This window comes from Ochotona curzoniae, unplaced genomic scaffold (assembly GCF_017591425.1).
Source record: "Ochotona curzoniae isolate NIBS_2020 unplaced genomic scaffold, NIBS_Ocur_1.0 scaffold_4763, whole genome shotgun sequence".
Classification (NCBI taxonomy): domain Eukaryota; kingdom Metazoa; phylum Chordata; class Mammalia; order Lagomorpha; family Ochotonidae; genus Ochotona; species Ochotona curzoniae.
Genome location: NW_024467123.1, coordinates 752228 through 780083, shown reverse-complemented (window position 1 = coordinate 780083; position 27856 = coordinate 752228). Strand labels below are relative to the sequence as shown.

Below are 27856 nucleotides of genomic sequence, written 5' to 3'. Positions count from 1 at the left end.
ATTTTGTAGCCTCACGCGGCTCTCCCACAGGCGACCTTTGAGCTCCCCTTTCAGAGCCGCGCGAGGCTCGCCGGTCCGGGCGGCCCCCACCGCGCCTGGGGCGGAACCGCGCATGCGTGGGCCCTCCCCGCCCCCACCCCGCTCCGCCCCGGGCGCAGTCCGCCAATGCCGGCACTGCGCTCGGCCTACGTCACAATGGCGCCTCCGAGGCCCCGCCCCCGGAAGCTCACTCTGGGACGCCCCGCCCCGGCCCTGTCCTTGCGTCCTTCCGGCTCCGTCGTGGAAGCAGGATTGCGCCGCGTCTTCCTCGAGAAGGTGGGGTTCTCGGGGGTTCCTAGGCTGCGGCCACGCCGGCCACCGGGCCTGGGATGCGGGTTTGGGTCCTTGGGTGGCTGTTTGTGGGTGGCTGGGCCTGGGGAGGGCCCCGGCGGGGACCGAGTCAGCCGGGAGCCGGAGGGCTTCCGGAAGCGCCGCGTGCGCTCGACGGTCGGACGCCGCCGACCGAGGCCCGCCGCGCCGCGCGCCAGGCCCCGCCCCTCCGAAAGGCCCCGCCCCTCGCGGGTGACTCCGCCCCGCCGCCGGGGCCCCGCCCCCTGCTCGACCTGGGGGTTTCCATGGTGACCGTAAACAAGCCTCAACTGCCTCCCGTACAACTGCCAAGTGCCCCGCGTTCCACCCTGCTCTAGGTACTTGGCGGGGACGAGCGGGCTGCCGGGCGTGTGGAGGGGAGCGCGGGGATCGGGTCCTGAGGTGAGGAGGGCCGGGCCGGGCTGGGGCTGGCGGGCTCGGGCGGAGCTCGACGACGCTAGCCGGGAATGGGGGGCCCGGAGCAGCGTGGGGCGGCGGCGGCAGGCGCGGCTGTCCGAGGGCCGGCCGTGGTGGGCCAGGCCGAGGTGGGCACCCCCGGGGTCCGGGGCGGGAGGCGGCGTCCTGGGGGCCGGCCGGGGCCGGGGGCGGCGCGCGGGCCGCGGTTGGAGGGCGGCCGGCCGGCCCGGAGCGGTCCCGGCCCCTCGGGGGGCGGCGCCGGCTCCGCCCTCCTCCCACGCCCCGCGCCCCGAGCCGCCGCTTTCCGGCCGCGGCCTTTTCTTCCTCCTCGTGGCGGCGCGTGTGGCCCTGGGCGCCGGCTCCGCGCGGCTCTCCGGCTCCCCCGAGGTAACGCGGCCCCGGGCCGGGCGGGAAGGGCCCCCGGGGCGCCTCGCGTGGGCCGCGCCGGCCGTTTGCCGCCCCCGGCCTGCGCCTCTTTGTGCTCCGCAGGGTATTTTTGTTAACCGCCTCGCCGCTCCCTCCCCCCTCTCCCCCGGAAACTTGGGGCCGCGGCCCGCGCTCGGCGGAGGCCTGCTGGGCCCGGCGCTGCCCGGGGCTCCCGGCGGGCCCCGTCCCCGAGGGGCAGCAGAGCGGGACCCGGGCCCGGGCCCGGGCCGAGCCCAAGGGCGGCGGGCGACGGGCGCGGAGTGGGGGAACAGGTCCTTCGGCTGCCGGTCGCCCCGCGCCCCGCGCCCCGCGCCCCGGCCCGCCCGCCGAAGGCCGGCCTGCGTCCCCGGACGGCGGGACCCCGGGGCGCGGAGGGGGTCGGGCGGAGAGCCTAGGGGACGGCGGGACCCCGGGGCGCGGAGGGGGTCGGGGGGACGGCCTAGGGAACGGCGGGACCCCGGGGCGCGGAGGGGGTCGGGGGGAGAGCCTAGGGGGACGGGCGGGGACCCCGGGGCGCGGAGGGGGTCGGGCGGAGAGCCTAGGGGACGGCGGGACCCCGCGGCGCGGAGGGGGTCGGGGGAAGAGCCTAGGGGACGGCGGGACCCCGGGGCGCGGAGGGGGTCGGGCGGAGGGCCTAGGGGGCGGCGGGACCCCGCGGCGCGGAGGGGGGCAGCGGAGGGCCTAGGGGCCGGCCTGCGACCCGGGGTGGCCCCGCCGAGCGCGGACCTGCGGCCGCCCCCTCCCCCGCTCCGGGCCTTTCGCAACTGCGGGCGGCGGGCGCGCGCCCGGGGCGACCATGCGGCCGGGCGGGGTCGGCCAGCCGGGCCTGCCGCGCTCCGAAAAGTTCCAGAAGTGCGCCGGCTGCGCTACTCACCCCGTGCCCTCGGCCACGTTGCTCTGCCCGAACTATCTAAGCGTGAAAAGGCGCGGGGTCTTCCGGTTAGACGAAACTGGGCGATGGTGGCGTCTGAGCAGCGGGAAGTAGTGCGTTCGTATTCATTTCCAGCCCCGGCTTTTTACGCGTAGAGTGAGAAGGTTTCTACTACTAACGGTTATCAGGACGTGGCTGTTCTATTACCTTAAGTAAGGCCCTCTATGGCGTGAAGTAACGTTTCATTAGGAAACTGCAAGTGACTGCAGTTTTTACATTTTGCTTATAATTGAATTTCCGGTTTTGTACTTTCAATATTTTGTGGAACTCTCTACTTTTTAAATGAAAAGTTGAGGTGACTTGGTGCACCTAGCGATTCTGCTGCAAGGCTTCCTGTTTAGCACACAGTACTCGAAGTGTGAGTTGCTTTGGGGGAGAATAGGAGTTAAGTAGAATATTCAAGCAGGAGTGGAGAGAGTTTCCCCGCGGCCACGGGCGTGGAGAGTTTGAGGACGGAAGAGACCCCGCGGGGGAAGCTGCTATCCGGAGCTCAGCGCCTGCGATGGCGAGAGGCTCTTGGGGTTGACCCTGTCTGGGTTGGTCGCCCCTTTGCTAATCACATGTTAATCAGTCTAACATGGCTTGCTTGCTATTACCCCTGGCACCAGTGAGAAAATGGAGGCCGAGTCGGCTGGGGCCGACCGCCTGGGCCTGGGCTGCAGTCTGCGCTGGGGCAGCCCTCTGTCCGCAGCCCCGGCCCCGTGCTGGGGGCCTGCCGCAGTTCCCGGGAGGGGTACCCTGGGATTCTTCAAATGATTCCTACTTACATTTTCAGACTGTTAAAACACGACTCCAGGAGAATTTTTTTTCTTTTAAGCCAACTGCTTCATGAAATTTAACGGGGCTCAGATGCCCTTGGTTTTCTGTGTTGACTATGCTTGTGCAGGTGTATGGCTTAAGAGTCCGAGTGATAGCCCTCGTTGAGCTTGGTAAGTACCGCTGTCCAGTAGAAATATAGTGCAGGTTATAAACAGTCTTATATGCCGTTGTAGTGAAAGGGAGCATGGCTTACCTTCATTATGTAAAAACGTTCCAGACGGCGTCTTCGTGTGTTAAGATAATGCCTTTCATACAAAATCATCAAAACTCATCAATTCTATGCTAAAGAGTTCATGTTGATCTGTGACCAGAATTCGGTGTCTGCGTGGGTTCCTGCTGCCGTATGTATACTCTGGCTGAGTCAGTTTTGCCTCAGGAAGTTCTTCTCTGTGCTTTGGGCTCGGCTGATGCATTTTGGGGGTAGTTTTTTCCTCCTGGTCCGACGACCCTACCTTCCGAGGGGTGTTGGGTAGGACTGGGGAGGCGCCGGGCTCCCACAGGAGGCACGGCGTGATGGGTGTGCTCTGAGCTGCGAGCCTTGCTGCTGTCACCCGGCTCATTGTCAGTTACTAGTGAAAAGGAACTTTGCTGCCATAAGTCACTTTGATTCCTGTGAGAAAATCTGTATGGCAAGAGCACTGGTCAAGCTTAGCATAGTTCAGCATAGTTGAAGCCGTAGCATGTGCTAATTCAGCCGATGTTCCCCCCCCTCCCCCCCAATATCAGTATGAGTTAATGAGTCTCGCCTGTGTATTTTATAGTCCGTTGTGGGGTGGTTTTTTTTTTTTTTGCTTGTTTTGTTTTTTTTAATTAAGCAGTTTTTGGTCAGTGGAGCACAGGGTTGCAGTGTGTCCTGTGCGGTAGTGTCCCCTTGCCGTGTGCCATGTCTGTTCTTTCACTCCTGGCTCTCTGTCTGCACTTCCCTGGGGCAGGATGATGATGCGGTCCCCTGAGCAGCAGACATAATCCAAGGAGGCTTAGCACTAACACTGTAGGGACTTTCTGTGAAAACTCCTTCATATGTCCCTTAAGGGGGGACCCATCTTCCTGATGAGCGAATGGGCATGTTCCCCCAAGAAGACCGAGGACAGAACCCTGTGGCCTCTGAGCCTGACTGCCTTCTCAGGGGAGAGGTATGTGAAAGTCGGTGCCAGAGATGGCCTGGGAGTCAGTAGCCGAGCGTTTGGTCACACCTCCTCAGCCTGGCTGAGGTACCGTCTCCTGTGGGGAAACAGCTTCCAATTACTAGAAATAGTGCAGATTGAACTTCCCAAAGCAGTGCTGTTTTTTATGAGCATTTTAAAGAAACTTCACCTGTTGTGTAATTGTGTTACCTTAGCGTCTTGATCAATATTGCAGGGCAATAGTTCTGAGTTGGGCAGTTGTCTGGTCTGTTGAATCTCATTACAAGACGATACCAGAGAGTAAGGCCAGCTAGATGAAATCGGCCTGCCATTCCAGTTTGCTGCTGTTTGAGCTTTTCAATAGCAGCTGTCGAGAAATGAATGGGGAGGAAAGGAGTGTATTACCCCAGACTTGGCGAAGATAAATTAGTCATGCCGAACAGGTAACAGAAGCGCTGCCTTTTGGGTACAGATTGTGACATGTCCCCACTGACATGCAGATGTCCTGAAGGAATCGGCACTTACAACCTTAAAATACAGTAATGCATCGACAGCTTCAATATGCAGTTGTGTGTACCGAACCTGGCACGAGTGATGTGGGTTGGGTCCGAATTCTCAGACCTCAGATCCAAAGAGGTCAGCTGTGTGTCTTGATGCATGTCTGTTAGGAAGTTGGTCCAGGCTTGCGGGATACTCCTAAGTATTCATGATGGCAAGAAATGGCAAAGAACCACTACACTGGGGCCTCACCACATTGATGCTGTGGAAGAGGCTTGGAGTCGCCAAATCAGTTCCCAGTATGAGTTTTTTTTTGTTTTTGTTTTTGTTTTTTTTTTAAAGCAGAAAGGGAAATACTTTAGAAAGATTTTGCTTATATGTGTTGTGTTGTCAAGGAATGGTTTGTCTGGTACCATCCCTGTTCCTTACGTGGGAAACCAACACATACAGTAGAAAATGGATGCCAAGTCCTTTTGGGACTTGAACTACATGTAAAGATGAAAATATTCTGCCACAGAAAAGGCACTAGCATAAAGCTAGTGAAGAAAAAAGTCTAAATTTTAAAAATGTAATTGGAACACATGTCAAGGGTATGTGAGGTACAGGGGGGGAGAAAACAGGAGACTTTACAGCAATCTCAGAAGGGTCCGCTCTGCCATCTCCTGCCCAGCCCCCAGATGGCTGCAGCGGCTGTGGCTGCGCCAGGCCGCAGTCAGGAGCAGGAGGGACTGGGCCATCGTCTGGTGCCTTCCCAGGCCCGCCGGCAGGCAGCCCGGGTTGGACGTGATCCGTGGGTGGTGGGTACCTGGTGTCCCAGGCAGCAGCTTAACTTGCTGTATACCCGGGGGCTTCTACTTTTAAACCTTAGATATTTGTGGTTTGGGAAAGTTCTTGTTCTTTTTCTACTTGCAATTTTGTCACTTAGTTCCAACCCCCACACACTCCCACCTCTGCTCATGCTCTTAAACTGTCACTAATTTCGAACTCCATTCTTAGCTAAACACCACTAACTCTTTTTTTTTTTTATAAGATTTACTTATTCTCATTGGAAAGTCAGATTTTACAAGAGGGGAGACATCTTGCATCTGCTGGTTCACTCCCCAAGTGGCCACAGTAGCTGGAGCTTGGCGATCAGGAGACAGGAGCCTCCTTCAGATCTCTCGGACAGGTGCAGGGTCCCAGGGCTTTGGGCCGTCCTCCACTGCGTTCCCAGGCCACAAGCAGGGAGCTGGATGGGAAGTGGAGCAGCCGGGATAGAACTAGTGCACAATATGAGATCGAGGTGGATGTAAGGCAAGGAGTCCAACTACTGCTCCAGGCCCCAACACCGCTATTTTTTTGTTCAGGTCAGATTTTGCCACTAAGCATCTGTGTGCCTTGTCTTAAAGTAGATTGAGAGCACCTCAATCCTCTTAGTTCCTCGCCCCCAAGAGCCTGCAACCCAGTTAGAGCCAGGGGCCTGCAGTGCGAGCCAGGTTTCCCGGGAGGTGACAACAGCCTAATACTGGAACCATCAGTGCTTCCTCACAGCGTCGCCAAGCTGGGAATTGAACCCAGGAGTTCTGGTGTGACATTCGAGCATGTTGCCAGCCAGGCTTAATAGTCCATGCTTGTAATGGTTTTAACTGCATCTTAGGAAAGATTTAGGTTTGAAAGGCAAAGGCAGTTACAAAGCGCTTCCATCTGTTAGATTAATTCCCCACATGGACGACCCCCACCTCCCAGTGGTCAGGGTTGGGCCATTTTCCACTGCATTCAGCTACATTAGGGAGCTGGTTTAGAAGTGGAATTACCTGGGACAGGAGAGGGGCTCTGATGACCCAGGCGGTGGCTTTGACCCTGTGTGACCCTGAATATCCCCAGGTAGGCCCCATTAGCTGCTCTGCTGGTTGCCAGGCCATTGAGGATGCCAGGGAGAAAGTCCAGCGCTGATGGCTATTTCTCCAGGAATGAATGCATTTGAGATCCGTTTTGCCTCTGCACGTCACTTTCACTTTTTCACCAGTTTTCTTAAACTCACTTTCGTCCATCTTCGCGCTGTTCATTTTCCAAGTAGCATCTATACTGTTCTTTAGAAATAAAATTCAGATCGCCACATTGAGTGATTTCCAGCACCTGACGGCTACCGAGGGTTTTCCTCTGTCAGAGTTGCAGCTTTGTGTTGCTGTGTGGGGCTCTGCTCTCCCGCCCCAGGTCCTCTGCCCAGGTGGCTCCGTCGTCCGAGAGGGACCGGGTGAGGACTGGTCAGTCGTGAATGGTTGGCCAAGGAAGGGATAGGTGCATGGGAAGCGAGAAGGAGCCCGCTGGTCTTGGAAGGAAGTGTGCTTCTGGAGAGATGTTTAAGAACCCGTGTTTGCAGAGGCTGCTGTTCTTGCTTGAGTGCGGGGGCTTTCTTTTGTTGATCTGGCCACTGTTTGACTCACCTGCACAGCTGGCTGGTTAGGTGGAAACCAGCAGCCGGGCAGTGCCTGAAGAGTGGAGGGCCCCAGGTGTTCGGACATCTGCCTGCCTAGGCACTTGAGGGAGCTGGGATGGGATGCGAGTGCTGCAGACAGCCTCATCACAGTGGGTGCTTAGGTACTTGCTTTGTTTCTCTCTTGTGCAGTTGATAGCATCAGTTATGTAAAAATTTATTTGAAAGGCAGTGTTAACAAGAGGAAAGATTCACCCCAAATGGCTGTAACAGCCAGGGCGGGGCCTGGCCGAGTTCACCTCACGTGCCAGCACTCCAGTATGGCAACTTACCCACTGCACCACACGGCTGCGTGCGCCTGAGTTGGGGCCTGCCCTCAGCCCTGGCTCGTGCAGTCATTTGGAGGGAATAACTAGGTGGGAGATGTGTTCCTGCCATTTAGATTTCTTTTAAATTCGTTTTTATTGCAAAGTCAGATAAACAGGAGGAGAGAGAAAGATCTGTCTGGTGACTTACTCCCCAAGTGGCCGCAGTGACCGGTGCTGTGCCATATGAAGCTAGGAGCTCTTCCCCGTCTCCCACGCGGTGCAGGGTCCCAAGGCTGCTTTCCCGGGCCACAGGCAGGGAGCCGGGTGGGAAGCGGGCCCCGGTGTATGCAAGGTGATGCCTTTAGTTGCCGGGCTACCACGTGGGCCCTATAAGCAGACTATTAAGAGTTGTTCCTAAAGTATTCCCTTTAAAAAATGTCAGGTATTCAAAGGTAGTTTTCGAATTCGCAAACTCCAGCATCTGTAATGATGCTCGTTCTGTTTCATGTATTTCCATCCACTTTCAATTCAAGGAGCTTGAGCATCAGAAAACACTACTCTTAGAGAAAGGTCTCCTGAGGAAAATGAAGTACGGCAAAGTATTGGTCACTGTCAGCGTACTGTTGTTGCTCTATACTTGTTCCCCATTTTCGTTGTATTAGGCTTCACGAAATGGGCTTAATGCGTTAATCCTCGGGGCTGCCTTCCTAACGCGGGGCGTTCTCGGCGGTGATGGCCCCTGGGCCCGGCCGCGGCCCCGCTCGTCCCGCGGCGCTCCCTGCGCGGCGCTCCCTGCGCGGCCCTCAGCTGCGAGCGCTCCCTGCAGGAGCTGCGGGCGGCCGCCCCGCGCCCTCCTCCCGCCCCGCGCCCTCCTCCCGCCCCGCGCCCTCCTCCCGCCCCGCGCCCTCCTCCCGCCCCGCGCCCTCCTCCCGCCCCGCGCCCTCGGCGCGCCTTTGCCCCGCCCACCGCGGCCCCGCCCCGCCCACCGCTCCCGGCGCGCCTTTGCCCCGCCCACCGCGGCCCCGCCCCGTGCTCGCCCCGCCCACCGCCCTCCCGCCGGAAGCTCCCGCCGGGCCGCGCGGCCTCGACCTTCCCAGGTGGGGGCACGGACGCCGGCTCCTCGCGCTTCCCGCCAAAACGCGCCGGGCGCGCGGCGTCGGCCCCCGGCCACTGGAGTTTCCGTTTCAGGCTGAGAACAAAAAGATGCACCTGGCGCCCGCCCGGAGCCCTCTGCGTGTCTGAGCTGCGGGGGAGTGTGCGGTGCTTTGGCCGGACGCCGCCGTCGCTGGATGAGAAGAGCAGCCCTCGGTGTGCGCAGCGGTGAGTCGGCGGGGGCCGCCGGGAGTGGGGGCCGCCGGGGGGCCGCGCGGGGCGGCCGGGCTGTTTATCTTGTTTCTTAATTGGATCTACCTGGAAAAGCCAGTCTGACCAGTGTGGGGGGAAGGAGGCGCTTCCGGGGAGGAGGTTGGGAATGCCGTGCGGGCAGCCGGGATCCCGCCCCCGGCGCCCGGGCAGAGTCCGCGGGCGCTCCCGCCATTGCTGACGCCCAGGCCTCCGCCGGGCGCCGGGGCCGCCCCGGGTGCGGACGCCATGCCGCCGCGAGGCACAGGACGATGCAGTCGGGGTGACTGAGGGATTGTGGGTGGCAGAAGTGTCTAGAAAGCCCGCTGGTGTTCGGCGTTGACTGACGCTTTTCAGAAAATCCCCAAAGCGAGTGCTTTCGTTAGTGCAGGACCTCCTCCACACCACGTTAGCTCAGGAGAATCACAGGAAGTTTGCAGGACAAGGCGGGTAGAATGATCTATTTTAAGACAACGCACTCCCCCAAATTGGCACTCCCGAGCTCGGGGTGTTCCCTAGACTTTAGCTCCGGCATTAGCTTCATTTGGGGCTCTTGGTGTGAGGGATTGTTTTGCTTTTTTTTTTTTTTTTTCCCCCAAGTTTGCTTCAGCCTTCTACAGGATTAGTGTCAGATGAAATAATAGTTCACCAGAAACTTTAGATAAAAGGGTTTCCAGTGCCTCTGCACTGCCCCCAGAGGGGTGCTTAAAAATTGCAAGCCAGGGGGAACAATTTCCTAGCAGACAGCTGGAGAGTACCTAGTACCTAGTACCCCCACAGGCCCTCCTGGATATTTAAAAGTCTACAGACACTCATCCTTTCCCCACTTAGTCTCATCAAGGCTAATGGGCGTGTTTCTCCTCCTGCCCTCTGTATTGCCCTATGAAAAGATAAGCCTTTCAGGATGGGCTGGTGTCTGATCGGGTCTGCCCCGCCCTGTGGCTATAAAGCCTGAAGCTGTTGGGGTCCCTGACTGCTCAGAGCTCTTCAAACAAGGTGTGGTTCTGGTGGGACGCCAACTTATTTCTTGTCATTTCAGAACATTTGGGGTTGCCTGCCAGAAATCTCGCCCACTGAAGGTATCCTTGGTGGTACTATAAGGTGAGTTGCTTGCAGTCATTTTTCATTCTCTATCTTTTTAAAGTAGCAATTTAAGGAAAGGCTGTTAAAAAATGTGGGAGAGGGCCTTTTGCAGTAGTCTAAAAGTAAAGTCCTTGTCTTGCATGTGCCTGCTTGTGGCCTGGGAGGGCATGGAGGACAGCCAAAAGCCTTGGACCTGCAAGGGAGACTTTAGCAGTGATATAGAGGAACTAGGTGTGTGGGGGGGAGGGAATTGGGGAGGGGATAAGGGAAATGCCAGGAGCCTGTGGAACTGTATCATAAAATGATGACACTAATAAAATGTTTTAAAAAATGGGAGAGACGGACATCTTTGATCTTTTGGTATTCTTGAAAGGGCCACACAGGCTGCAGCTGGGTCTATGGAGACCCAGGGGCTTGTGGGTCTCCCACGTTGATGCAGGGGCCCCAGGTCTTGGCTTTTGCTTGGTTGCTTTCCCAGGCTGTAAGCAGGGAGCTGGATCGGGAAGTAGAGGACTCGAATTGGTGCAAGTGTGGGATGCCGGCATGGCAGGGGCCCGATCCCTGGATGTTGACTGCAGAACAAATTTTATGGGGCCCTGAATTAAACTTTGTGTTGAATCTGAGATAGTTTAAAGATAAGTAATGAAGAACAGAAGCTGAGCCAGGTGGTATTTTCAGGTGAGCCACACGTAGTTGGGTCTTCACCATGGAGCTCACTCAGTCTGTAAGGCACATCTAGTACTTAGTTTAGGAGACATTTATGTTCTATGCTTCTTAGAGGTCTTTTAGCAGGGTGAGGCCGCAGCATTCTTGCATAAGGTGTTGACTCCATGGACTAGTTAATCCCTTGCTAATCTTCAACCCATTGTATCTGGTCTTTGTTGAGGGTGGGGTCTCTGGCCTTTGGGAATGAGGGTCCCCCTCTGTGAATTTGAAGAGGCCCTTTCAGAAGTCCCAGTTGGAGTGCAGGGGGCAGTCCTCTTACTAGAGAAGGAGGGAGCTTTGTGGAAAGGTGGGTGGTTAATAGATTACAGGGATTTAGCTGGAGAGCATTACTGCGTGTCAAATCCCTAAGGGAGCCAGGTCGACTTGAGGTATCCAGGACGAATGAAGGAAATCATGGGCGCTGGGATGGAGCAGCAGACAGGCCCGGCCCAGCAAGGCCTGAGGCCGAGAGGCAAGACCGTGGCAGGGCTTGGTGGAGTGCTAGTCTTGGAGGATATGGGATCACAGTAAGGATTGATGACTGTGCTGACAGGTTTTTAAATGAAAAATAAAGCTGCTCCTAGTGGAAATAGGAAAGAACGTGACAAATTGAAGGATGCAGAAAGAAAATGACATAATAAATAGGTAGGTTTTTTTTTTTTAAGATTGACTTGTTTTAAAAATATATATATAAAATTTATATATATAAAATTATATATATATATAAAATATAATGGAGATGAAAACATTGTTCCTTCTGCTCCTTGACTCCCTAAATGGCCTTCCTGGCCGGAGTGAAACTGCTGCTAAGCTAGGAGCTGTTCGAGGCATTCCACGTGGGTGCACACGGAACACACGGGCGTCTGGTGTCACTTTCCCAGGGGCAGGAGGGAGTTGGGAGTAGAGCATCTCTCCTCCTTCTCTGTGTGAATTTGCCTTTACAATTTAAAGTTCTTTAAAAAAAAACATTTTTAAGAGGAGCTGAGTCATGAATACACGAGTCCAGGTAAGATGTTGACATGTCCATTGTATGGACGGAATTTTTTTTAAAAATCTGGTTTTACTTTGAATGATGTGGCACAATTTTGTGCAGGCTGGGATTCCCCACCCCCAAAGTCCCCCCGACAGATTTCCCCCATTTTACTACAATGATGTAGTCCTTCATAAGGAATCTACAATCTATTAGTCTCTTATTTAAGTGTACCTGACATTGTTGGTTCAGGCAATGTCAGGCAGTCCAGCGTCCCATTGTCTACACATGTCCAACAGCTTCCACCTTTGGTCTGGAAGCAGGGATGCATGCTCCATTGTACTCAATGATTTCAATGCAGCAGGATGTATGAAGGCCAGCTTAGTGCTACTTCCTGCGTGAGGCCTCAGTAGAGGCTGCTTAGCCCTTGACTTCTGTTTTGGAGGCTACCCTGCCGTCTGTTAATCAACAAGAACTACGGGTCTTTGTTTTGTGGTTGGACTATTTGCCTAGTGCTCTTTGGATGTTTAGAATATCAGTTCAGACAAAATTGTCAACTTAAAAATTTGCATTCCCTAGGTTTATTGAAGTTGAGTTCTGTCTGCAATTGCCTTGGCAGGGCCATATGGCCTTGGCACTGGGGGTCTTCCTCATCATGGCAGGGTATTTCCACCAGGATTCCCAGTTGGTTGTGGTTATTGTATGCAGTGACATTGGTGTAAAACTGCATACATGGTAGTTGTGTTTGGAGATTACTGCTTGCGAGTGTTCAGCACAGACTTCATGGGTAGTTCTGTAAGCACCTCCTGTCCTGTGTTGGGTTGGTGGCACAGGTGCGGAACGCCCAGCTACAGAAGTCCGCATTCAGCACGTTGACTCTCTGTGAAGGTTGTCACGTATCAAATGGCTGCACCAAATTTTTGAAGTTACAGCTGAGCCTTCCCTGACGATCAAGTAATTGTGTGTTTCCTGTTAACTGCAAGCTTGTGAGCTTGGTTTTCCTTCAGTTAAATGTGTCTGCAGTTTTGCGTGTTTAAAGAGCTCCCACCATGTAATGGCCTGAGTTTTGTTGTCAGCACTGCAAGGTGGAAGATTAGCCCCCACAGTGTGGGGCCATCGGTTTGAATGGCTATATCCTCAAGATTGGCTTCCTGGCTCAGCAAGGACAGCTCAGAGACCTGTTGATAAGGATATTGATTTCCTTCCAGATGGGTTCTTCGAGGTCTTCAAGACAGTACGGTCATTCTTGTTTTTGTGTGTGTATGCGCACACTCTTTATGTAGAGTTGAGTATACCAAGCTTGTCATTTTTCTGTGTCTGGATTTGTCTTCAGTGTGACCTCATTTGCTTGGCGTTTACTTTGCTAGACATTTTTAGGCTGTTTTGCACATTGTGGGAATAGTGAGTCCGTATTGCATTGTGCTGTGGTTTCAAGCCGGTGTGCCGTGCCTGTTCCTTATTTGAACAGAAATAGTAGGCCGCAGAAAGTGGTTCATTATAAAGTCTAAGAGTTTAAGAGGAAGCTTAGTGAGGAGCTCATAGAAAGTTCTCATCATGTCTGGGTTAAGTGAAACTAGGGACGCCCAGGTGCCACTCTCCCTCTTACACAGTAGGAGATGGGCATTTCACAGAACTCGTCCTGTGATAAAAGGTAGGTGCATTTCATAGGCAAGAAAGTGAAATCCATACACTACATCAGCTGATCTGTAGAATTTGTAGGCTTTTGCCTTTGTTTTTTAATTGTTATTTGACAGGTAGCGATCTTGAGAGGTGCAGGCCCTGTGTGCAGCTGCCTAACTGCTGCGTCCGCGAGCCTGTGCCCCTGTGTGATTGGAAGGGTGTAATGTCTTAATGTCTCCTGTTTCATCTTTACCTTTCTGGCCTATGAAATTGATTACTGCATTCTGTTACACACAGTAAATGAATTTTATGTGAAGGGTTTTTTTTTTTTGTCTTTGTTTTTTAGCCATAAAAAGTTGCACCCACGTTTGTCTGACATCTGCCCACTCAAGAATCCATGATGCTGGGTCCTGAGGGAGGTGAAGGCTTTGTGGTCAAGCTCCGTGGCCTGCCCTGGTCCTGCTCTATTGAGGACGTGCAGAACTTCCTGTCTGACTGCACGATTCACGATGGGGCCGCGGGGGTTCATTTCGTCTACACTAGAGAAGGCAGGCAGAGTGGTGAGGCATTCGTTGAATTTGAATCGGAAGATGATGTAAAAATGGCCCTGAAAAAAGACAGGGAAAGCATGGGGCATCGATACATTGAGGTGTTTAAGTCTCACAGAACCGAGATGGATTGGGTGTTGAAGCACAGCGGTCCAAACAGCGCTGACACCGCTGATGGCTTCGTGCGGCTTCGTGGACTCCCATTTGGATGCACCAAGGAAGAAATTGTTCAGTTTTTCTCAGGGTTGGAGATCGTGCCAAACGGGATCACATTGCCTGTGGACCCCGAGGGCAAGATCACAGGGGAGGCCTTTGTGCAGTTTGCCTCCCAGGAGCTAGCCGAGAAGGCACTAGGGAAGCACAAGGAGAGAATAGGGCACCGATACATCGAGGTGTTCAAGAGCAGTCAGGAGGAAGTGAGGTCCTATTCCGATCCTCCTCTCAAGTTCATGTCTGTTCAGCGGCCAGGGCCCTATGACCGGCCCGGTACTGCGCGCAGGTATATTGGCATTGTAAAGCAGGCAGGCTTGGAGAGGATGCGGCCTGGCGCCTACAGCGCCGGCTACGGGGGCTATGAGGAGTACAGTGGCCTCAGCGATGGCTACGGCTTTACCACTGATCTGTTTGGCCGAGACCTCAGCTACTGTCTCTCAGGAATGTATGACCACAGATACGGAGATAGCGAGTTCGCCGTGCAGAGCACCACCGGCCACTGCGTGCACATGAGAGGGCTGCCCTACAAAGCGACCGAGAACGACATCTACAATTTCTTCTCTCCTCTCAACCCGGTGAGAGTTCACATCGAGATTGGCCCGGATGGAAGAGTGACGGGCGAAGCTGATGTGGAGTTTGCCACCCACGAGGAAGCCGTGGCAGCTATGTCGAAGGATAGGGCCAACATGCAGCACAGATACATAGAACTGTTCCTGAATTCGACGACAGGGGCCAGCAACGGGGCGTACAGCAGCCAGGTGATGCAGGGCATGGGCGTGTCTGCCGCACAGGCCACCTACAGTGGCCTCGAGAGCCAGTCAGTGAGTGGCTGCTACGGCACTGGCTACAGCGGGCAGAACAGCATGGGTGGCTATGACTAGTTTTGTAGAGAGAAATCTGAGTTATTTCAATCAAATTTTCACAGGCAGCCAACAAACAAGCAGTAAAGAGCAGTTACTACCCTAGAGGAAGCGGTGGGACCCATTTTGCACCATGAGTTTGTGAAATCTGGATTAAAAAAAATTACCTCTTCAGTGTTTTCTCATGCAAACTTTTCTTCTAGCATGTGATATTGAGTAAACTAAAACTATTTTCCGCTTTTCTCGATTAACATTTTAGTAGTATCCAGAGTGATGTTACCTGAGTTGTTAAAGTAGCTTCAGTCTGTTTAAATCGTGGCTCTTGTACACCACACCACAGTGAACACATTGGGGAGACGTACTTTTTTGGAAAACTCAAAGGTGCTAGATCCCTGATTCAAAGAGAAGCATTTCTCATGTTTGTTCATTCTAGTTTATATATATTTTCATTTAAAATCTTTTAGGTTAAGTTTAAGCTTTTTAAAAAGTTAGTTTTGAGAATTGAGACACAATACTAATACTGTAGGAATTGGTGAGGCCTTGACTTAAAACTTTCTTTGTACTGTGATTTCCTTTGGGGTGTATTTTGCTAAGTGAAACTTGTTAAATTTTTTTGTTAACTAAATTTTTTTCTTAAAATAAAGACTTTTTCACAATGACTGGCACAGATTATCTGCTGAGCAAAAGGTAGCAAAATTGGGTGGTTGAAAATTCGTTTTAATCGTAATGTATTTTGGTGTGAAATAATTTAGTAAATCTATGATCTCCCTTATATTCTTACAATAAGGCTAAAATAAAAAATCTAATAAAGATAAACTGTGCATGTTGGAAATGGTGACTAGACACACATCCTTGGAAGTGTGGCATAGCAGCGTAGCCCCCCGGCCCCTGTGTACACTGTTCCTGACTGCTGATGCTGTCCTGAGGGCTCCCTCAGTGCTGGAGGTAATCATTAGTTTATGTTCCAAGCTACAAACTATCCCACGTTTAGACTCTGGACATCCGGAAGCAGAATTTGGGGTTTAGCAATAGCCAGTTGCTGCAGGCTGCATATTACCTGTTACATGGATCACCACCAAAAAATGCTACTGCGTAGTGGGAAACAACATCCAGATTCCAAACAACTTCATGTCATTACCAGTTTCTGGTCTTCTGATGTAGCCTGAATAAAAACCATCAGAGCAACTGGCTAGCCAGTCTTGGTATGCTTATCTACTTGCTTGCTTTCTAAGATGTGAAAGCGGTGTGTTCCCTCTGCGAATTGGCTCCCCTGTGGCCGTGGAAGCCAGCGGTCTGGAGCTCCCAGACTCCCATGGTGGTGACAGCAGTGGCTCAAGACTCTGGGGTTAGCTCTTTTCCAGGGGCGTTTTTGTGGGGAGTTTGACCAGAGGTGAAGCAGCCAGATCCAATGCCAGCATTGCAGACTAGCTAAAGTATTGAGCCAGAAGTCTGGTCTTGGCTAATATCTCTTCAAATATTTACTTTTTGCAAAATTTCTGTTTAATACTGTCTGCATAGTTATGGGCTGCACATATGCTGATTGCCGGTTAGGGTGGTGATGGTGTGGGTACAGAGCAAAGTGGGTGCAACGTGTCATTTGTCCCGAGTCTGTGGGGAGGGAGGGGGTGGACCCACTCCTTAAAATCGTCAGCACTTGGGGAGGTGGAGTTCCAGGGTGTTAACTTGAGTGGTTCTGGTGCTTCTCTGATGTCAGCTTTATAGCTTGGAAGGTGCTGCCAAGTTCTGTGGGCTGACCAAGTCTAGCTTTGTGCATTCACAGACCCAGACACTTGCAGCAAAGCTTGGCCAGGAGAGTTGTGCAATCTAATGCTCTGACAAGCTCTGATCTGAATGAGCTGGTTCATATCCCTTGTGTGTGTCTGGGAGTGCTGTGCACTGCAGTGAGGCAGCCCAGTGCTGACACCAGCTCTCTAAGGTTGATCCATACAGTCCTGTCCCGTCCCCCGCCCCCCCCCCCCCACTCTGGTTGGGGTTTGAATGCAGCCATCTAGTTGGGGAATCCTTGAAGAAATTTCACTGGGGTTGGTAGATTTGAGTCCTGTGTGCACCATCCTATGCAGGTTCAGGTGTGGTTGGCCAACCACACCACATGGCAAGACAAGTGGAAGCAGCTGCCTGGTCAGTTATCCTCCAGCACGGTATCATGGCTCAGCCTGCCAGACTTTGTCTTCAGGCACACCAGCAGGTGTTGCATCCTAGTAATTGTGTCCCTCACTAACCCACACCAGGCTGACCCACTGCCTCAGTCTGCACATGCTGTGGCCCAGCCTGGTGGGTTCTGTTCTTGTCTGGCTCTCAGCTGTGGGTGTCACACCTTACCCTGACCTGGTCTGACCCCAGACCTGGTTTTCCTGGCAGCAGGAGTTGCAGTTTATCAGGGAGTGTCCACAAACTGCCAGGTTCTCTCCCAGCCCTTGAGTTATAGTGATGATATGGCCCAGACTTGGCAGTTGCCAGCAAGTTCTGCAGCCTGGCTCAACCCACCTGCAGTCCCAGCACTGTGGGGTGCAGCATCCTTGCCCACACCCAGCCTTCGTGTGAGTTGGTGGGTGCTGGGGTCCAACCCAGTCTGTCCTATGTGCCCTGTTCTGACTCTTGTCCGTGTGTGTGCTGTGGACTGGCCTGCCCTCCCAGCTTCGTTTGCACTCTTCATCAGAAGCTGCAACCTAGCAAGGGAGTTGCTGCTTGTTCAAGTATAGCCATATGATATAACCTCAGTGTCTTCCTGTAGTGTCTATAACTCGTTTTTTAGAGTCCTTCCATTTTCTGTTCTCACTGGCTGTTGCTGGCTGCTCTTCCACCATGTACAAGAGAAAACAGCAAGCCAGAGATATGCCATGAGGGGAGAGTAACTACCCATCCCGTGCTGGCTTCCAAGTCGGAAGACCTGGAGGAAGCAGGGGTTGCGGTCCTCTTAAAGGCCATGGGCTGCTGGCACCTCCAAGGTGCATCCCTCTACCCCCGCAAGTCCTGATTTTAGGACATTTCCACCTGTGGTTCTTAGTTCATGGCAGAGCAGCAGGGCCAAAGTTGTTGGATTGCCTGATGTGTTCTCAGGTGCATTACTCAGGAGCCGGGACATGAGTGGCCAGAACTTTTCAAGGCTTGTTTGTGTGGAAGGCAAAGGTGTCTGAAGACTGGAGACCTCCACAGGTAGCCTGCCAGGGCTGGGCGGGGTATGGGTTAGATGGAAAAACTCGGAGCCTTCTCTTGATTGCTCATGTGGGGGCAGTGATTTCCAGGTGAAAACAAAGTTGGAAATGGGGTGGCCAGGTCTTGTTCAAGGTGGGGCAGCTTTACCAGGTGGGCCACATAACAGCCCCATCAGAACTCTGATGACTGTTGCCATTGCGAGGGGAAGCTCTCCTGCTGGGCCATGATGCTGGCACTTATGAATGTCCAGTGGCAGTTCTCAGATGTTTGCCAAGCATGGTTGTCCTGAGGGACCTGGGTTGGTGTGGGCCTGGTTTCCTTTGTCCCTGGGTGACAAGCAAGGACAGCTTACCAGTGCCACTGGGGTTCAGTAGTTTGTGGGCTGGAAGCTGATGTGTGCTGTTTGCATTGGATGTTTCCTGAGCAAAATCGAGTCTGGGGTCCAGAGGCTGTCAAGGTGGATGGGTGAAAGGCAGCCGCATGGATTTACAGGTCAACAACGAATGCTCTGAACCGCCCAGTCCAGGCTGAGGGAATGAGCCATCTGCAGGGCTGTCTGCTGTGGGCTCTGAGTTGGCTTGGGCAGGTGTGGGTTCAGGTCCATCTCCAAGGTTTTGCAGATCTCCAGCTTGTCAGCACAAGGAGTACTTGAGACGTCTCACCAAGTCCCTGGCTTGTGACAGACTCCGTAGTGGTAGGACAGGCCAGGTGACACTGCAGAACCAGGGAATAAGGACAGAAGGGCCGTGAAGCGTGTGTGGCTTCGGAGGTTTGGGCTGCACGTGGAGACCCCAATCCCTTTTGCCCGTCCAGCTGCAATGTGAAAGGTGGGCTGTGACAGCTGATAGCAATCGCTAGGAATTGAAGCTCAATCACAGTTACAGCTGATTGTAGAAACAACGACCTCGAGACATACCCCGTTTACTCAAGGTGCTGTTGCCCTGGTGACATGGGCCGGCCAGCAGGGATCTGCGTTGGTGTGACATACTTGGGTAGACTTGGTGCGGAGTTAAGTGGCCAGGCGCTTGGGCGCTGGAGGCGGGGTGGGGCACACCTTGTCTGGTAGTCCGTGGGCAGGGATCTGGCCCAGAGCCAGCCTCCTGCCTGTCCCTGTAGGAATGTTGGAGCACAGCCATGTCTGTGGCTTCTCTCCAGCAGCCCTCAGAGAGGATCATAGCAAAGCACTGACAAGCTGCATCTGAGAACACGTGGCCTACAGAAGCCAGCCAACCTTTGCAGGAAGCGTTGACCGACCTGAGGCCTCTGGCATAGCTGGAGCATTCCTTCCAGGGTAAAGGTCAAGGTATGGCACAGTGCAACTCGGATCACCATGAAAAGGGAGAGTCTGGGGTAGCAAGAACCTGTCAGCTGTTCTCTGCTGCAAATGGCAGACCTCGTCACAGAGGTACTGTGTTCGTCTCCGACACACCCCGAGTCTTAAAGGCACTTGTTCCCCAGGAGGCCTGGTGGTTAACTATCCCCAAAGCCGCGTCCAGGCAGGACGGATGCGAAGGTGGGTCTGGAGCCATGTCAAACTGCCTGTGCGAGACAGCCCTCTGCAGCCAGGCACGTCCCAGTCACGCTGCGCTGCTAGGGCGCCTTTACGTTTTATCTCTGAAAATTTGCTCCTAGACATGGAATTATAATAGGAGGGAGATTCGGGAAGTTGGTGGAGAAATGGGATTTAAGAATGTGTGAAAAACGTGTCAGTGCAACAGGTGGAAGCCACCTCTTGGGATGCTGTAACTGGTTTTCACAGTCCAGCTCCCTGCAGCTGCACAGCTTGGCAGGTGGCAGGCGGTGGCTTGTCACCCAAACCGCTGCAGGTATTTAGGGAGTAAGCCAGTGGAGAGAAGCTCTCTGCATTCCAAATAAAAAAATTTCAAAGTATATATGTTACATGGAGTGTAAGCCTGCCTGTTTTTTAAATACATGCAGCTTTTTTTTTTTTTAAAGATTTGTTTACTTGGAAGAGTTAGAAATCTTCCATTTCCTGGGTTATTGCCCAGAAAGCTGCAAAGGCTGAGACTGAACCAGGACAAAACCAGGAGCCAGAAGCTCCATTGAGATCTCCCACGAGCGTGCAGGAGCCATCCTCCGGTGCCTCTCCCAGGCACACTGACAGCTGGAGCAGAAGCGGGGCAGCCAGGCTCCAACCAGCATCAAGGGTACTAGCTCAATGCGCTGTGTCACAGCATATCTCCCTCCCTGTTGATATTTCTCTTTGAAGATTCATGTATGTGATAGAGTGGGTAAGAGAACGAGATGACCCAGTGGCTCACACCCAGCCACAGCAGCCAGGGCTGGGTCAGGATCCTGAGATGCTCGTTGTGGTCTCCCGAGTGGGTGGCTGGGTGGGGCTGTGTGCTGCTTTCCGAGAGTCGTGAGCTGGGAGCTGGGATGCGAAGCAGCACTGGTACGGAATGCCAGCGTTACAGGCTTAACCCGCTGTGCTGTGATGCCTGCCCCGTGCATAGCTTCATATTTTATTGAATGTTTACTACTTGGAAGGCAGGGTAACACACACAGTGGGAGAGGAAGGGAGGGAGGCCGAGGGAGAGAATCTTTGATCCCGGATACCCTCCCCTAACACCTGCAAAGGACAGAGCCCAGAAATCTCTTCCGGGCTCCCCCGTGGGTGCAGGGGCCCAAGCACTTGGCCATCCTCTGCTGCTCTCCCAGGCGCGTTAGCAGGGAGCTGCATGGGGAGTGAGCAGTTTGAGTGGGTGCCCATAAGGGATACCAACCTTGTGCAGGTTGTGGCTTAACTGGCTATGCCGCAGTGTACTGGTGGTCTTCCTAGCTTCTTTTTAATTGTTGCTTTAAAAAATGTGTTGTTTCAATCTATTGTACTTTAAGGAGTTACAGAGAGGGAGAGACAGATCTTTCTCTCTCTGTAAATCTGCCTTTCAAATAAAAATATTTTAAAAATAAGATCTCTTGCTCTGCCTTTTAATGACATAAATAAGTACATCTTGTAAAAAATTAATAAACTTAACAGGAGTGATATACGAGTGTGGAGGTGAGTGTATTCAACATTCACAGAGGGAAAAAAAAGACTTAAGTTTATTTTGATGTGCAAAGACCAAGGCCTATTAATGTGTGGGGCAGCAGTGCGATGTTCCATTTGGAGAATCCCTGGGGTCCTTTAGGGCAGAGACCCTCCCCTCTTGTGTGTCCCAACATGTGCTTTTCTCCGCCAAGCAGGGGTAAAATGCCAGAAAAATGTGCACTGGAGACACAGCTCCAGGTCGGACTACCTGGGTACGGGGTGGCCTGTTAGCACCCTGGGCTCCCCATGTACACAGTGTTCTGAAATCCCATCCCACAGGAGGCTGGGCACACTGGCGTCACCTAGGTGGCACTGCTGTGTCTGCCTGGGGCTTGGGGACCTGTGTCTATGGGGGGTTCCCACGCCATCCCACAAAGGGACTCCTGGAGTTTCCACTTCAAGGCTGGGAAGGAGGAGCACTTGTTTCCCTCAGGAATTAGAAAGCTACCTAACTCCGTGGCAGGGGTGGACAGCTGTGTCCCCCTCGTTCCATGCTGGGCAGGGGCAGGTTCCATGCCTCAGGATAGGACCCCAGCAGGCACTGCCCACCCCCTCAGGGTGTGCATTGAGGATTCCTGGCTGGCTCCCTGCCTGACCTCGTCCAATGTTGGCCTCCCCTCTGACTTATCACCAACATTCTGCATTCCTGTCCCTGCTGCCTTTCTCTGCTTCTTAAGAGACCTTGCCTTTAAAAAAAAAAGTTACTTATTTTTATTGCAAAGTCATATATAGAGAGAGGAGGAGAGACAGAGGAAGATCTTCCGTCCAATGATTTCACTCCCCAAGTGATTGCAACGGCCGGTACTGCGCCAGATTTGAAGCCAGGAACTTGCTCCAGGTCTCCCACGCTGGTGCAGGGTCCCAAGGATGTGGGCCGTCCTTGCCTACTTTCCCAGGCCACAAGCAGGGAGCTGGATGGAGCAGCTGGGATATGGACTGGAACCCACATGGGTTCTGGTGCATGCATGGCGAGGATTTTGGCCATTTTGACCATTGAGTCATTGCGCTGGGCCCTTGGGCTCTTTTGCTGCCTTTTCTGGATGGATTAGCAGGGAGCTGCAGGGATGTGGAGCAACTAGGATGTGAACTAGTGCCACAATGGGATACTGATGCAACACGTGGCAGTCTTGGTTTTTTTTTTAAAGATTTATTTTTATTATTTATTTATTGGAAAGGCGGAGAGACAGAGAGGAAGATCTTCCGTCCGATCATTCACTCCCCGAGTGAGCGCAAACGGCCGATACTATGCCGATCCGAAGCCAGGAGCCTCTTCTGGGTCTCCCACGCGGGTGCAGGTTCCCAAAGCTTTGGGCCATCCTCCACTGCTTTCCCGGGCCACAGGCAGGGAGCTGGAAGGGAAGCGGGGCTGCCGGGATTAGAACCGGCGCCCATATGGGATCCCGGGTGTGCAAGGCGAGGACCTTAACCGCTTGTGCCACTGCGCCGGGCCCCTAACACGTGGCAATCTTCTGCCACAGTGATGGATCCAACCTTCACTTAAAAAATTTTTTTTTGATTTGGGGCTGGTGCCATGGTATACTAAGTTTAGCCTCTGCCTATAGTGTCCGCATCCCATATGGGCACTGGGTTTATGTCCTGGCTGTTCTGATTTCCATCCAGCTCGCTGCTAATGACCTGGGAAGAGCAGTAGTCCAATGCAGGGTCTTGGGCTTGGGCTCCTTGCCCACCTTGGAGACCTGGAAGAAGCTCCTGGCTTTAGACCAGACCAGCTCCAGCAAGTGCAGCCATTTGGGGTGTAAACCAGCAGATGGAAGATTCTTTATCTCCCTCTTTCCCTAACTCTGACTTCCAATAAATAAGCTTAAAAAAATGGGGGGGGAGGGGAGTCTGGAGCGGTAGCCTAGTGACTAAAGTTCTCACCTTGCATGAACTGGGATCCCATATGGGTGCCGGTTCTAATCCTAGCTGCTCCATTTCCCATCCAGCTTCCTGCGTGTGGCCCGGGAAAACAGTTGAGAACAGCCCAAAGCCTTGGGACCCTGCACTCGCATGGCAGACCCTGAAGGGGCTCCAGGCTCCTGGCTTTGGATTGGCTCAGCTCCAGCTGTTGTGGCCACCTGGGGAGCGAACCAGTGGAAGGAAGATCTTTTTCTATATTTCCTCCTCTGTAAATCTGCCTTTCCAATAAAAAGAGAATTCCAGCGAGGCCTCACGAGCGCTGGCATGCGGGCAAAGCAAGGAGCTCTGATGTGTGTGCAGGGCTGCCACGCAGGGCTCCACAGGAGATTGGGGTGGGAGGGTTCTGTGGGTTGACGTGAGGCTCAGATAGTCTGTGGGGCCAGTCGGTGAACGGTTGCTGCATTTCCTGGCCTGTGTGAACCACAGGAAGTAGCTGGCAGGTGCGGGCACCCAACCCAAGGCAAGCTTTGAGGTCATCTAACTGACAGCGCGGATACTGTGGTGTGTCCTATAGTGAATAGAAAGGTGGGGCCCTCAAGGACACCCCTCTCCACCTCCCCCCAGGGCCACTGCGGGCACCAGACACCCCCTCCCCCCTCGCTGCACAGAAAGAGGCTCTCAGGGCCACAGCAGGGAGGGGCGACATCAGTTTAATGCACAAAGAAGCTCTTTGCAGTCTAGTAGTCAAAAGGTGCCAGAGGAGAAAGAGGCCTCCAGCGCGGTCCTCTGTGGCATCCGGGGTGCGGCGAGTACTCAGCAGTTTTGGGCGGAACCTGGGGAGGAGGAGGAGGAGGAGGAGGAGGGCAGGCCCTTTAGGCACAGTGCCTAGGCGGGCACGCCCCCTGCCCTCCCCACTCTGCCGCCCAGGAGGCCCGCTCACCTGGAGTAATGAGCGGCTTGGCTTTCTCAGGTAAGGGGCTGCGGGGAGAGCAGCATCGGATTAGCAGCAGGCTGGCTGCTGCTGGTGCTGGGAGCTTCCCTGTCTCCCCCCCGCCCGCCCGTGCTTCCAGCCTCCCACCCTGGCGGAGGGTCCCTCGGGTGCCACCGCGAGCCGCGGAGCAAGCCCGCTGCCCAGCAGAGGGCGCGTTCTCACCTGTTACTGCCCTTGCGCTTGCACTTGCCACCTGCGAGGGGAGGAAGAACCAGGTCGTCCCCAGGAGCCGACGCTCACGGAGCACTACCCCCCTCCCCCCCCGCCAGTGCACTCACTCAGAGCCAGGGCTAAGCCAAGGACGCACAGGAGCCCCGCGATGATCATCCCGCCCAGCTGCAGGCTTTCCCAGTCTGCGGATGCACTGAGGAGTGAGGGAGCTGGCCGGCTGGCCAGGGCTGCCTCACCCGGCGGCTGCTCTGCCAGCACCTGCTGGGGGAGGCGGCACACAGATACCCACCCCCAGCCCGTGGCGCCTCTGTCCCCACCGCGGGCTGGCCATCTGGTGGGAGGTGTGCCACGGGGACACAGCTGAGTGGAAGGTACTGAGCAATGAAAGGCTCTGCAGGGGAGGCCCGAGCAGAGAGCGGGGAGCGTGGAGGGAAGGTCCGGTAGTGAAATCTCTGGGCCCACGCTCTCCTGCATGTCCTGAGCCCTCCCTCAGCAGCTCCTGTGGCTGGCCCGGCCAGCCTTACTTACCGTAGTGAAATGGACTGTCCTCATCTGCGGGGAGGGAAGACAAGAGTCAGGGGCCGGAGTGGGCGGGGCGGGGAGTGGGTGTGGGGGGGAATACCGGGCCTCACTCACCCTGCAGGTCATTGGCTTCCAAGGCAGGCAGGCCTGGGGGGTGGGAGGAGAAGCAGAGGGGTGGGTGACGGCCCGAGGTCACCCATAGGTCAGTCCCAGGCATCCAGAAGCCTCCTGGGGCCTTCCCCAGCCCCATACACCATGTCTGCCTCCTGCTAGCCTTCCTTTCCTTTTATTATTATTTTTAATATGAATTTGTATTGGCAAGGCAGATTTTACAGAGACCGAAAGATCTTCTCATCCTCTGGTTCACTCCCTAACTGGCTACAACAGCTGGAGCTGAACTGATCTGAAGTCAGGAGCCAGGAGCTTCCTCTGGGTCTCCCACATGGGTGCACAGTCCCAAGGCTTTGGGCCGTCCTTGACTGCTTTTTCAGGTTAGAAGCAGGGAGTGGAGCAGCTGGGATTAGAACTGGAGTCCATATGGAAACCCAGGCTCTGGGAGTTGGAGGATTATTAGCCCAGTTGATCCATTGTACCAGCCCCTCCTGCTATCCTTCCTTATCTGTTTAAAAGATTTATCTAGTTTGGCCTAGTGACTAAAGTCCTCACCTTGAACATGCTGGGATCCCGTATGGGTGACGGTTCTAATCCCAGCAGCCCCGCTTCTCATCTGCCTCCCTGCTTGTGTCAGTCAAGGACGGCCCAGGGCCTTGGGACCCTGCACCTGTGTGGGAGACCTGGAGGAGGTTCCTGGCTCCTGGCTTTAGATTGGCACAGCACCGGCTGTTGTCACTTGGGGAGTGAATCATCAGATGGAAGATCTTCCTCTCTGTCTCTCTTCCTCTCTGTATATCTGACTTTGTAATAAAAATAAATCTTAAAAAAAAAAAAAAGATTTATTTTTTTACTGGGCAAAGTTAGAGTGGGAGAGTTAGAGATCTTCCGTCTGCTGTTCCTGTGCCCCTGCTACACATGGTTCAATTTTTCTCATACTCCTGGCAGCCCCTTGGAGAGTTGTCTTACCTGCACCCCCCCCCACCCTTGCCCCCGCTGTCCTCTGTGCTCGTGGAGTGGGCACCGGGCCCTGCTGGTGGGCGCTGTTTGCTTTCTGCCTGGGGGTGCGGAGTGTGGAGGAGGGTCCCATCCAGGAGCTGGGGAACTTACTTGCTAATGCCAGGAGAAGGGCCCAGATCCCTCGTTCCATGCCTGGGCTTGCAGGGTGGGGGCTGGGGTCTGCTGCTTCACACTCCGCAGGAGGCGGCGGAGCCTGGAGGTGGGAGAGCGCAGTCGGTGTTCTGACACGGGTGAGCAGGGGTCACGAGGCCTGCAGTGGTTCTAGGTCAGGGCTCAGAGCAGCAGCGTCCGCAGCCTGTGAGTGGCAGATGCTGCTCCTTCCTGCTCCCCTCCCCCAGCCCCCTCCCCACCCCAGCAAGGAGGCCCTTATCAGCTCAGTTTTCCGCAGGAGAAAATAAGGGTGCTCAGGGAGGCAGGACCGGATTCCTACAGCCAGGTGCAGCTTCTTGGAAGTCAAGGCTTGGAACCACCCTTGCAACCCCACCCCAGGGGCCTGGCCTCCAGCTCCCCAGGCTCCTGCTGATGAACTTCTGGGCCTCCTGTGGCCCCAGGGTTTGGCTTTCCTGTGCCCGTCCAGCCCCACTGGGGGGGGGGGAGGGATCCAGGCAGTGTGCCTCAGTGAACACTGGCACTGCCCAGGGACTCTGCTCCTGTGCTGCCCAGAAGCCTAGCCACCTGGCCCTGGGGTTGGATCAGAGCTTGAGGTAGGTCCTTCCCCTCCATGGCATTCCTGCGTTATCAGGTGCTCAACACCCCAACCAAGGATTCTCATTCAGTCCCAGACCCGCGTGACCCAGAGGAGGTCACCCCACACCTGCCCAGGCCCCAGTGTCCGACCAAAGGAGGAGAATCGCAGCACACTGAGCCCTTGTAAAATTGCAGCGAGTGAATTCAGTGAGCACCCCTTTGTCAAGTGCAATGACCGTTGTGCCGACACAGTAACTACACCTGCAGGCGGATGGATCCATCAGCCTTGAGAGGAAAGAGGGGGGACAGCACTTCTGAAACCTTAGGCTGGTGGCCGCCTCCGCCCGAAGCTGGGCTGCTTCTGTGCTTGGTCGGTCCCCGTGAACTCCTGGGTCCTCAGGGACCCCAGCCCCAGAGCTGCTACCTGCTGTCCTCATCCACCTCCCCCAAACAGGGACCCCTTACTCAGAATCCCAGAGCATCTCCACCCCTCCGGGCCCTGTGTCCACCCTCTCCACCCTTGCAGATTGCCTGCTGCATCTAGGAGCTCACCTGCAGCCGGAGCAACTGGAGCGAGACCTGGGCCACAGAGGCTGCTTGGGGCAATGGATGACTAGGGCCTGGGTGGGTTCCGCTCTTTAAGTCTGGGTGGCCCCGCCCAGGGCCACACAGCCTGCAGGCTGGAGGGAACTGGTCAGATTCCTTAGACTCCAGCAGCTTCCCTCCCCACTGGTTCTTAAGGACAAGGGCCTGTCTGCCACACCCAGGGCAGGGCAGGGCAGGGCTGGCTCCTGGGAGCTGCGGGATGAGGGAGAGGGGAGGGAAGAGATTGACCTCAGAGCCCCTCTGTGCCTTATGAGGCTGATGTCCCTGGGATCTCGGGCAGTGGGGCTTCCAGGATCCCTGTTGGGAGCTGAGGGGACCTTTGACCATGCCGTGACTCTGCTTGGTCCCACTTGGCCTGCAGAGATCCAAGGCTGGAATCAACAAGGATAGGCCCAGGGGGTTTACCAACACCTCCCAGTACCAGCATGGAGGGGACTCCAGGAGGCCAGACCATAGCCTTCCACTTTGTCCTGGTCCAGGGCTCTATGGGGGTGGCTGGCAAAGAATTGGGGGGTGGGGGTATTTCTAGCCAGGGAGGGCACTGTACGTGCCAGGTTGCTAGGTCAGAGATGGAGAGCAAAAAGGGAGTCTTAGAGGCAGGAGCTGGAGGGGAAGGGAGTTTAAGCCCTGGTACCCCTGTCATCTCTGACCCTCTGCAGAGAATGAGGGCAGAGTGCACATGGTGTGGCTGAGGACGGATATGGATGTACTGCCCCCCTGGCTGGGGTCTTGCCAGTGTAGCCCAGGGCCTGGCAGAAGCGGCATCTAAGAAGTCTCAGGTAATGGTTCTCATTGTGCTGCCCCGGAGGCTTATGCAGCACTTGTCATTGTCAGCACCTGCAGGGCGGGTTTGGCATCCAACCCAAGCCTCTCCCCCAACAAGTGCAGCCCAGACAACTCTGCAAAGCAGGAAAGCTTATCCAGGAGGCAGATAAACAGACCAGCCGGCTGCGGTCAGCTCTCCTTTCTAGCAGAGAGTGACCCCGGGGTGAGAGTTAGATGGGTTTTTATAGACAGAGTGAGTTGTAAGGTCATGGG

The 27856-nt window shown here is 54.7% G+C and overlaps 2 protein-coding genes across 4 annotated transcripts; one reads left to right on the top strand and one right to left on the bottom strand.

The window, feature by feature from the left end:
• Positions 1 to 239: 239 nt before the first annotated feature.
• On the top strand, positions 240 to 15456 carry HNRNPF (heterogeneous nuclear ribonucleoprotein F). 3 transcript variants are annotated; one of them, XM_040970498.1, is made up of 5 exons: positions 279 to 315; positions 687 to 750; positions 8473 to 8604; positions 9665 to 9726; positions 13350 to 15456. In XM_040970498.1, exon 5 carries the CDS (start codon positions 13401 to 13403, stop codon positions 14643 to 14645), a length of 1245 nt encoding a protein of 414 aa, XP_040826432.1. In that variant the 5' UTR covers positions 279 to 315; positions 687 to 750; positions 8473 to 8604; positions 9665 to 9726; positions 13350 to 13400; the 3' UTR covers positions 14646 to 15456. The 3 variants fall into 3 exon arrangements, with proteins under 3 accessions (XP_040826434.1, XP_040826432.1, XP_040826433.1); XM_040970500.1 differs by lacking the exon at positions 687 to 750 and having other exon boundaries at positions 240 to 315; XM_040970499.1 differs by lacking the exons at positions 279 to 315; positions 687 to 750 and adding an exon at positions 1051 to 1152.
• Positions 15457 to 23415: 7959 nt separating this feature from the next.
• FXYD4 (FXYD domain containing ion transport regulator 4) lies at positions 23416 to 26820 on the bottom strand. The gene is made up of 8 exons (XM_040970405.1): positions 26765 to 26820; positions 25616 to 25718; positions 24509 to 24541; positions 24401 to 24424; positions 23980 to 24054; positions 23864 to 23894; positions 23651 to 23688; positions 23416 to 23543 (listed from the first exon to the last, which is right to left on the bottom strand). Exons 2-8 carry the CDS (start codon positions 25653 to 25655, stop codon positions 23524 to 23526), a joined length of 261 nt encoding a protein of 86 aa, XP_040826339.1. The 5' UTR covers positions 25656 to 25718; positions 26765 to 26820; the 3' UTR covers positions 23416 to 23523.
• Positions 26821 to 27856: the final 1036 nt, after the last annotated feature.